The sequence below is a fragment of the Halichoerus grypus genome, chromosome 15, assembly GCF_964656455.1.
Source record: "Halichoerus grypus chromosome 15, mHalGry1.hap1.1, whole genome shotgun sequence".
Lineage (NCBI taxonomy): Eukaryota > Metazoa > Chordata > Mammalia > Carnivora > Phocidae > Halichoerus > Halichoerus grypus.
Genome location: NC_135726.1, coordinates 31,953,659 through 31,964,438, shown reverse-complemented (window position 1 = coordinate 31,964,438; position 10,780 = coordinate 31,953,659). Strand labels below are relative to the sequence as shown.

At 51.5% G+C, this 10,780-nt stretch overlaps 1 protein-coding gene across 7 annotated transcripts in view; it reads left to right on the top strand.

Moving 5' to 3' along the window:
• Positions 1-10,271, top strand: part of NOD2 (nucleotide binding oligomerization domain containing 2) — a 35,269-nt gene extending 24,998 nt beyond the window's left edge. For 3 of the 7 annotated variants that reach the window (XM_036120038.2, XM_036120048.2, XM_036120081.2), the window contains 5 exons: positions 1,146-1,229; positions 1,953-2,036; positions 3,575-3,658; positions 7,087-7,170; positions 8,592-10,271. In XM_036120038.2, the coding sequence (XP_035975931.2) occupies positions 1,146-1,229; positions 1,953-2,036; positions 3,575-3,658; positions 7,087-7,170; positions 8,592-8,664 (409 nt within the window). In that variant the 3' untranslated portion in view covers positions 8,665-10,271. Of the gene's footprint in view, positions 1-1,145; positions 1,230-1,952; positions 2,037-3,574; positions 3,670-7,086; positions 7,171-8,591 lie in introns of those variants that run through there. The other 4 variants (XM_036120074.2, XM_036120056.2, XM_036120069.2 and 1 more) reach the window with 3 other exon arrangements.
• Positions 10,272-10,780: the final 509 nt, after the last annotated feature.

Genomic DNA, 10,780 nt, shown 5'->3' with positions numbered 1-10,780 from the left:
AGACTGTAGGAAGAGAGACTAAAACCTTAGGGCCCAACCCATTTCATAGGCAGGCGAGCTGCCCACACGCTTGGGAGATCAGCACCTTTCCAAGCCGCGTGCCCAGCCCCACAGAGTCCAGCACAAGCGTGGCCCCAGCCCTACCAAGCTCTCTCCTGCTCGGGGTCACAACTAGTGGATCGGGGCCGTTCTCTTTCAACACATGTTTATTAAGGCACCTGTCTGGACCAGGCACTGTGCTCAAACCTCCAGATGCTATCCTCTGATACAAACTGTTCTGAATATTGGTTTTTTCTTGCTTAACAATATATCTTTCATACCCTAATGACCTCATTTTTGAAAGACAAGCCGCTTAGTATTCCACGGGCTGGATGGCTATAATCTCTTTAACCCAGTTCCTTTTGAGACACACTGAGGTTGTTCCAGGTTTTTTGCTGGTTGTTGGCACTCTCCCCGGGGCACAGAGCGGTGCTGGTGCGGAGCCGGGGCTCAGTAAATATTTACCTGATGAATGAAAGCGCAGTGAACCTCTTAGTTAGGCCACCTTTGCTCACGTGTGCCCAGCCAGGTCCGGGCTCACTTCCCGTGTGTAAAACAGCCAGGTCACAACGTCTGAGCCAGGCCCCACCTTTGAAAAGGGAAACATCCATCCAAACTGCAGGAGGTCTCGGGGGATGACCCCGGGGGTGAAGGAGTTTGACACCATGAAGGAACGGGGGACGCTAGGGAGGAGCAAGAGAGAGAGAGCTGGCTTGTGGGAAAAGAGTGAGACTTGTTTTGGGTGGTCCTGGAGGATAGTTGAGGGCTAGGGGGTAGCAGTCCCTGGGAAGAAGGGTCAGGAAAAATGTTAACCCTGTGACTTGTCACTGAGAGGGAGTTCCCTGTCCCTGAGGGCATGTGCTAGGTGGGCCTCTATTGTTCTGTAAATCTGACTGAAAAATGTGAGTGTAGTTTGGCCATGCTCCAAAAAGGTGGAGGTAGGACCACTTTGCTGGGACCTAGGAGCCCCACTGAGACCATTCTGGAATTGGGTGGTCGTAGCCCCTCCAGCCGGGGACGTAGAGAGGAAGGGCAGGCTTCATGCATGTCTAGAACACACAGCAGTTACTCACTGACCGACTGACAGAATCTGTTGGCCTTTTTAGGTTGTGGGGCAACAAGGTGGGTGATGAGGGGGCCCAGGCCTTGGCTGAAGCCTTGGGGGATCACCAGAGCTTGAGGTGGCTCAGGTAAGCTTCGGGGTCTGCATGGCCGTGGGGAGCAGGCATGAGGAGGGAGGAGCCTGGGCCAGTAAGTCCTTCATTTGCTTGAACTTTGTTTTACATCTCCCCCACCCCCCATGTTAGGCAGTGGGATGAGAAAAAAAGACCCTTGGATTTGGAGTCAGGACATTGAGTCTTTCTGGGTGACTTTGGAGTATCCCTTCTCCTCTCAAGGGTCTTGATTCTCAGGGGCAACTAGGTGGCTCAGTCCGTTAAGCATCCAGCTCTTGATTTCGGCTTAGGTCATGATTTCAGGGTCATGAGATCGAGCCCCGCGTCCAGCTCTGCGCTCAGCATGGAGCCTACTTAAGATTCTCTTCCCCTCTCCCTCTGCCCCTCCCCATTCTCTCTCTCTCTTTCTCTTACTAAGAAATATTTTAAAAAAATTCTAAAATGGGTCTTGATTCCCTATCTATAAATTGAAGATTTGGGGCTGCATCAGATATATTTTATCTCAAGAACCAACTCTAGTCCATTAATAGTGACTACCCAGGACATCATGTCGGGAGGAAGTCTAAGGCTGCTTCCTGGGCTTCATGGACAAGAGCACTGTAATCAATCAGTCGTGTCCGAAATCAAGCCGACTAGGAAGCTGGGCCATAGGTGTCGTGCATTTTGCCCTTCTTGGCTTAGCTTCTCTCTGAGGTCCCTCCCTGCCCTGACACGTCGTTGTTCTTTGATTCCATTCAGCCTGGTGGGCAACAACATCGGCAGCGTGGGGGCTCAAGCCTTAGCATTAATGTTGGAAAAGAACATGGCACTGGAAGAACTCTGGTGAGATCGGGGGATCCCCTGCTCTGGGGGGCAGATAACAGCCTTTCTTCATTCCCGGGCCTCCTCCGTGGAAGCGGATAAAACTGAGCTGGATAATCAAGCGGTTGGGCTTTTGGGTTTGTCTTTCTCTATGACCTGGGTGGTGTGAAGCATAGAGAGCCTGGCCTGTAGGTGCTGATTCTTTTTATTAATTATATTTATGGGTTTGTATACTACCTCCATGTGGCATAATGGTTGAGAGCAGAGACTCTGGAATCCAGCTGGCTGAGCTTCCAGGCCTGCTGTGATCTCGGGCAAGTCATCTAATAATCTCTGCATCCCAGGTTTCTTACCTGTAAAATGAGGGCATGACTGCTTCCAACGGTAAAGCATATGTTATCATACTCATAATGTTTTGTTATTTCTAAGTCGAGTGCCTAAGAACACCGGAGAGTAGAGTGAGGGTCACCTTAGAAGGTGGAGTGGGGTTTGGAGCAAGTTCAAAGGTGACCCATAAATTGTACTCGCATTGTTGACCTGAAACTGATTCTAAGTTTCCCGTCCTTTCGATGCCACTAGTCTGGTCTTCGTATGACACGTTCTGGGCAGTCCCTGATTATATCAGGGAGGTCGAACACTGCTTTCTCCAAGAAGTGGAAGGGCATTGAAACCTCTGATCATTGTCACAAAATGGATATTGTGGTGGCCTTGGCTGTCAGCAGGGCTCCCCAGCTCTGCCGATGTCCCATTGATTATACCCCGACTGGACTGTACCACTCGGAAGTTCTCGTTAGAGGCAGGTCTCACCCTTGGGCGTATCAGTTATGACTACACGATTAGGCTGCAGGGGAGGGAAAAACTCCATGTCCAGTGGCTCAAACCAGTAAAGGATTTATTTTTTTCACGTCCCACCGGTCTGGAGGTCGGCGGCGTGGGGCCGGCGTAATGGCTCCACCAGGCCAGCAGGGGTCGGAGACTCTGTCTCTCTGTCGCTTCAGATCCTCAGTCTGTGGCTTCGCTGTCAAGGTTGGGTGCCGCATGGTCACCAGAGGGCTGCTGCACCTGCACTACTATTTCTGTGTCCCCAGATTCAGTCTATATATCCAGGAAGGGCAGGAGGCACAGGCCAGTGAGGTCTCTCTCTTTGAAAGAGCATGTCCAGGAGCCCCATCTGCCGGGTTCCCCTTGTGTGTTAATGGCCATGTGGATGTTACTGGCCAACCCCGGCCATAGTGGAGAGTGGGAAATGCAGCTTTTTTTTTTTTTTTAAATCAAGCACAGGGTTGCCCAAATGGAATGAGGCTTCTGTTAATAAGGAAGGGAAAATGGCTATTAGGTCACCGGGACATGAGGAAGCCTGGGGTGAATTCTCTCCCAGAGACACCCCTGGGATTGAAGACCCTCACACCCGACTCTCCCGGTTCTCACTTTATCTGTAAATGTAGATTTTCAGAAGTTGGCTTTTCTAACTGGGGGGCAAGCAGGTTAATCCGTACTGACATCCTCTTCTATAATAAATGTTACCATATCAACCGGATTTTCTCTCTTGTTCTTGCCAGCCTGGAGGAGAACCATCTCCAGGATGAAGGTGTGTGTTCTCTTGCCAAAGGACTTGAGAGGAATTCAAGTTTGAAAGTTCTGAAGTAAGGAACCCGTAAGCAGGAGCCGGGATGATAATGACTGGCCCGGTGGGGGGGTTGGCGGGGGGTGTCTCTGGGCAGCTTCCCACCTGGCTAACTCACCCAGGGTGACCTGGCAGAAATCGGCTGGTAGGGTCAGGGATCCCCCAGACACAGATGGGGATTCAGTGCAAGTTGTTTACCGGGGAGGTAGTCCCAGCATGCACTGATGAGAGGTCAGTGAAATGATGTGGGGGAGGACAGGGATCCAGTAACAAGTGTGTCATCAAGCAGTTATCACCCCACTTATCACCGAGGCCAATAGTGGCTCAGACCTGCTGGGAGCTCCAGGAGCCCCTACCCAACCGAGGAGCGAGGCAGCAGGGGTATTTAGCTTGTCCTTCATCGGTGTGCTTGTGGGGATATGAATTTTCCAGCACTTCCGGTTTGCCCTGCACGTGGCCGAGCATGCTCCGGGGCGTCCGTACAAAGGCCTCAGGCAGAGAGTGGAGGTCTTCCCAGCAAGCGGCCCTCAGAGTTAGAGGGGAAAGCTGAGGGCATATGGGTGGGTTGCCAATGGCATCTGCTATGGGGCTTACAGGACATGCCCCCTCTCCAGGGGCCATCTCTAGCTCTGGCAGATGTCTTCTTGCATCATCTCTGGTGGGTTCTCTTAGGTTATACAGGTAGGCGTGCTTGCATTTATTCATGTGTGCATTCATTCATTTCTTTGTTGTATATCCATGCCTACATTCATCCATTTATGTTTTGATGCAAGAAATATTTCTGGAGCGCTCACTGTGCCAGGCGCTATTGGAGGCCCCGAGGATAGAATGGTGGAAAGAACAGAGCAGGCCTCAGCCCCCTTAGCTCTTAGATTCTAATGGGAGAGGCAGATAATGAACAAGTAAGCAAATATACAAGATTATTTATAATAAAGGCTCTAAAGAGAAGAGAATTCAAGGGAAAGATGTGTCAGGGAGTGTCTGGAGGGGCAGGGTTGCAGCTGCCTGGGAAAGGCCTCTCTGGGAAGGTGGCATGGGAGTTGAAACCTTGAATAATAAGAAAAGTTATTGTTCTTATAATGCTGAGGTCTCAGGAATGCACACTCTAGGTGGACCGAACAGCAAGTGCAAAGGCCCTGTGGCAGAAACAAGCTTGGTGGTTTTGGGAACAGTGGGCAGGGCCTGCATGGTTGGACTGTATATAGGGGTGAGTGGAGGGAGGAAGGGGCAGGGTGAGGAGGCCACATAGGCCTCAGAGCCATGGGAAGGATTTGGGGCTTTATTCTAGGGGCCTTGAGAAGCCTTTGGAGGATTTTAATCTGCGCAGTGACATGATCTGATTTACATCATAACAAGATCATGCTTGCTGCTTTGTGCCGAACAGATGGGAGGAGGGGTAAGATGGAAGCAGGGAGACCAGTCGGGAGCTCCTGCTGTCTTCCAGGCGGGAGATGAAGCAGAGAGACTTGGATCAGGCTGGTGGCGGAGGAGAAGGCTGGTTGAAGGCGGGTAGGCGCTGATTGGAGGTCCTGCGGAGGGAGGGTCCGGGAGCCGGAGGGCTGGAAGGTGGCAGCGCCGGCCGGAAGTGGTGGCGAGCCCTGGTGGTGGGCTCAGCGGGCAGGTTCCCACCCACGAGGACAGGGACGGCCGACGTGAGGAGGAGCCCAGCTAGGGATCATCAGGGGCTTGTGTGCGGGCTCTCCGAGGCTGGCGCCGCACCTGCCGGGGTGCCAAAGGTCTCACTGGAGAGGGACGTCAGGGCGTCCTCAGACGGCTCCTTGTGCGACAGGAAGGGTGGCATCTGCCCTGGCAAATGTGGCCCGTGGAACACGCTCGCCTTCAGCGGCGGGCAGACAGCTGCCTCTGGGAGAGTGTCTGCTTTGCTGCCAGCCCGCCAGCCACTCTGGCAACACTTGTTTGTATTGCTTTGCAGGGGCGAGGAAGTTGCCAAATGTTTGGGGAAAACACTTCCGCCCGTCACTTGGGTGAAACCGGGCTGGGAGGCCTGGGGGACGCCAGGACTGTCTAAGTGGGGACGCCAGGCTTTGCACACGGGGGGCCGACGGCATACCTGGCTTAGTACTAACCAGGTGTGACACGGCACGTTTGTCCTCCGTCGCTGTCACAGACTTAGCCCCGTCTACCCCGACGGCTGCCAGGTGATGGCAGCAGGGCTTGGCCCACGCTGCCTAGTCCAGAGCCTTAGCATTAAGCTCCACTGAATTCCATCATCCCTCACTGTTTCCCCTTCTTGGGGCGCCTGGGTGGCTCATTCAGTTAAGCATCTGAGTTTGGCTCAGGTCACGGTCTTGGGGTCCTGGGATCGAGCCCCGCATCGGACTCCCCGCTCAGTGGGGAGTCTGCTTGTCCCTCTGCCCCTTCCCCCTGCTTGTACTCTCTCTCTCTCAAATAAATAAATAAAATCTTAAAAAAAAAAAAAAATGGGGGGAGCTTCTTATGTACCTTAAAAAAAGAAAAAAAAAGGCTGCATCCTTCTTTTTCCAGGCAGAGTGGCTGCCAAATGTTGGTTAAGTGTGTGGACTCTGGCACCTGGCGGGTTGGGTTTGGACCCCAGCTCCAACATTACCCGCTGTTCTCCTTGGTTTTGTGCTTCAGTAGCATTGAGTGAAAAGGGGGGTAATAATGGGACCCTGCTCTTCGGGTTGTGAGCGTCACTGGGGTGACAGAGGTATTGAGCTGGCACATAGTAAGAGTTCAGCAGATATTGGCTGTTATTATTATCAGCGCTGGCTTAGGGTCAGCTTCCTGGGTGGTCCTGAAATCCTGGAGGTGGCAGACACATCGTGGAGATGTCTCGAAGGCCAAGCTCTGAGCTTAAAAAGAACAGCAGGGGGTGGTGGCTCTTCTCTGCTGTCTCTGACAGTGCGCCTTCTCCCCTCCCAATTGCCAACCTCGTATTTTCTCGAATCCATGTCCCTGTGCCCCCCATCCCCACCCCACATGAAAATATTACTGTTCATTGATTATTTCCCATCAGTTGAGTACGGTGCCAAATGCACCACAGAATATGCCATTCTTTTGTTTAAGTCTTAGACTCCACGAGGTAGGTGCTCTTTTAGGTCTGTCTTACAGATGAGGAAGTTGGGATTAATTTGCCTGAGATCAAAAAAGATGCGGTGTAAGTTGGATTGGAACCCAGGGAGTAAAATGCACATACTTAACCCCCATGCCATAGCCCCTTCCTAAGGGAGTAGCTACCTAACTAGATACATGAATCTGGGGAACAGAGGAGAGAGGGGTGCATTTCCTTGTAGGCCTTGAACCTTTGTGGATGAGCTTGTTGGGAATCTCAGACAAGAGAGTGACATGTCAAGGGGGCAGGTGGGCTTCTGTAGGCTGGCCAACTCCCAAAGCCTCCTTTAATTGGACAGGCCCAAGAGGAGAACCAAGCATCCTTGAAGCTCACCTTTCAGTCTTTCTCTCCAGGCTGTCCAACAACTGTGTCACCTACCTTGGGGCAGAAGCCCTCCTGTGGGCCCTGGAAAGGAATGATACCATCCTGGAAGTCTGGTAAGGCCCCTGGGCAGGCCTCTTTACCTCTCTGAGCCTCCCTTTTCCAATCTGTAAAATGGGGCCAGGAAAGAGGGGGAACTCATTTTCCCTCTGGGCTCTGACATTCTGTGACATTCTGCATGCAGTGGATCTAATTTCTCTCTGGGGAAGATGTTTTCACGTCTCCAAGCATGGATCAAGTGGTTCATTTTTAAACCCTGAGTATTCAGGAATGTTTCAGTCCAGGTAACAGCGTAGGAGGGGGTGTGGTGGAAGACGGACACGGACACAGGAATTTGGGGGCGTTGCACCTGCCTTCCCAGGTTGGGGCTGTTGCCTCTGGGTGGAGGTGACATTGGTGGGGGGGGGGCGGGGGAAGGAGGTACTGTTGTACAGTGTTTCCAGGTCTTTATAATTAAAAGCCATGTTCTTTCATGTGTTTGAAAAAAGCATTGAGTCACACCTTCAGAGATTTATGCTCCTTCTTTACAGGGATATATTTATCACTCACAGAGTAAGTATGAAGTTTCCCGCTGTACGTGTTTCAGGCACTGGGCTATAAGCCCATCTTTTAAAACTAGGAGATTCCCCCATGGAAATCTATATTTCTGAGTTTTCTCCCCAAAGTTTCCAACTCTGGGTCCGCACGGAAAATGCCAGGAAGTAAGTAGAGTAGAGTAGGGCTGACCCCACTGAGCTCTTGCCGACTGTACACCTAGCAAGCTTGGCGTCCTGGACCAGGCCCCTTTGACTGCCGTACGTCTCATCCCTGCGAGCTTGTGACCCCTGCTTCGCATATGCCAACTGACCGGTCCCTCCCTTAAAAATCAAGGCAGCAGCAACAATACGTATTGGATGATGAAGTTAAAAATGAAGACTTGTCGGAGTCTGCCCTGGGAAGAGATTTTTCCTTTCTGTGTGATTGTGTAATCCCTGTAGGCCATGAGGTCCTCAGGTCCTGGGCAGAGTGTGGGTTTTTGTTTTTGTGTTTGTTTTAAACCATTGCATGGTCATAGGAAATGTCACATTCTGCGTCTGGGGGGGTGGGGGGGGAAGGAAGCCAGCATCATGTTGATATTTTAAGGGTTCTGATGTTATTTGCCGCCTGTTGGCAGAGCTTGGGAGGGCATCAGTGTTTGCTCATTGCATTCTTGACGGATTCTGCTGTTGCCTTAAAAAGAATCGCCAGCCTTGGGGAGTCGGGGCCGGCTGGGTCCAGGGTGGGTTTTCTCTGCAGAGTCCCAGAGGCTTGCTTCATCACACTCAATGATTCATGAGCCGCCCTGGTGGACCAAGGCTAACACCAGCATGGGAGGGCTGCAGCTGGGCCCAAGGGGCCAGGCCATTGAGGCCCAGGTTTAGGAAGTAGCAGCTTCCAATTAAAAGCACCGCCCTGGCTCAGCACTCATCCAAACCTCTCTTTGCTTTATCCCCTTTAGGCTCCGAGGCAACACTTTCTCTCCCGAGGAAATTGAGAGGCTCAGCCAGAGCGACACCAGACTCTTGCTCTGAAGCCTGGGGGCCAATGTTTATCTCAGTTTGTTTGCGAACAGGCTGTGGGTTTAGATCCCAGGAGCTGGATTACATCTGGCAGCAGCCCATTCACACAGAGCCGTGTCCTGCCCAGGGAGGGCTGGCGCAATGGGTCATCTTTGTTCCGGCAGAGGAAGGAGCCACGGTGCCCTTCGGAGCAGACTTTTCTGCAGCCGACTTTTGCATCCGGTTCTTCCTACGATTCAGTCCATGGACTGTAGCAGAGGGACAGCTCCTGCCGCCGACTCCAGCTGATCTGACGTGGGTCAGTGGGGCCCGTGGATGTTACTGCGTGCCCGTCACTGTCGAGACCTAGACCCACAGGAGAGGCCCCTTCCCACCTGCCTTGCAATGAGGAGGGGGACTCAGGAAGCAACTTTCTGCCGGGTTTTAACCCCTGGGTTGTCATCTCTCCAGGCTCTTCCCCACATCTGGTCCCTCCACCCATCCTGGACCCCCGCATGGGGCACTTCCTCTGTGGGGAAGGACTCAGAATACTGGTGTTCTCAGCTTTGATATTTATAGCCTCCCCCACCCCACCCCCCACACATACGCAGGGTGGGAAGGGCTATAATTTACCTGCTGCCCTTCCTGATACTTGACCTTATTGAAAGGGGACATGTGACAGCCATTTAGTTCCTCCAGACATTCTAGATTTTCACTTGCTCTGAGCCAAAAGGCTGAGAAGCGATTTTCAAGAAAAATAAGACCACACTACAGCTAATATCATACGCATACTTTTATTTCCGATGAAATCAATTAGTCTTCAGTTAAGCCTTTGGAAGCCACTCTCCACCCAAATGCAGTTTTTTACAATCAGTCCGGGCCAGAATTTTGAGCAGTCCCACCAGGGCTCTGGTTGATGCCTGGGAGCTGGACTCTGACAGCAGACTTCTAAAATATATTCATAAGAGATGGTTCAGTGTTATGTGATAGAAAGTTATGGATCAAAAGTTTACAGGGGCAAAATCAAAGACTTTTCCTTATAAGGCAGATATTTTTCTGGGTTTTTTTTTTCCCAAATGATGCATGTTGAAGCCTCTGTAAATGGTAGGTGCTGTACAAGTGTTATTATTTAAACATTATTATTTGTGAACACTGGTTAATATTTATAAGCCACTTTGTTTTATTCTCCCCAGTTTGTTTTTATAAAAAACACAACCATGGATTTTATGCTGTAAATAGTCACAGAGAAGAAAACTGTGGAGAGGCCCCCAAAGCTGTCTTCACTGTGACCAAATATTTAAAAAAAACATTCCTGAACGTTGCCAGATATTTAAGCACAGTTTTCTACTTGGAGGGGGAAGGATGATGTTTGGACCAGAAAATGTATTGGTTAGGGCAAAAGCAGTTCTTAGAAATAGGCTTGCAAAAAAATTCTCTGGGCGGGGCGCCTGGGTGGCTCAGTGGGTGAAGCATCTGCCTTCTGCTCAGGTCATGATCCCAGGGTCCTGGGATCGAGCCCCACATTGGGCTCCCTGCTCGGCAGGAAGCCTGCTTCTCCCTCTCCCACTCCCCCTGCTTGTGTTCCCTCTCTCGCTGTCTCTCTCTCTCAGATAAATAAAATCTTTAAAAAAAAAAAAAAACTCTCTGGGCTTTGGCTTAGAAAGGTCTAACCCTGCGTGAAGTCTGTGCAGGAGCCTCGTGGTGCCCCTCATGGCTGCAAGGCAAACGTGAGGAGGCCTCTGGGCCTCCCTTGATTCTCTCCCCGTGGCTCCAGAAGTCTTTAGCAGGAGAAGGTTGGAGAAGGTTCGGGAATAGCTCTCCTCAGCAAGCAGCCTCCTGGGTAGGCCTTGTTGAAATCATTCTCAGCTACATTTAATGAGCAAGAGCTCAGGTAGCTCGTCACCGAAGTGAGATCCGCTTCCTGGGAATGTTTTGTGTGGGCCTGGCTCGTGAAATACTGCGGCATCTCCGTGGGCTCCTGTGTGTGAGCTTGCCTGTGGGCTCTCTGTTGGTGGTGGTAGTTTCTGGCCAGTCTGCTGTTGTGATGCAGAAGATCAGGAGGAAGGTGGAGATCGATGGGCCTGCTTTCCCTGAGGAGTAAACACAGCAGTCCATGTGTGTGGCGGCGACTTGGATTGTAAATTTCGTT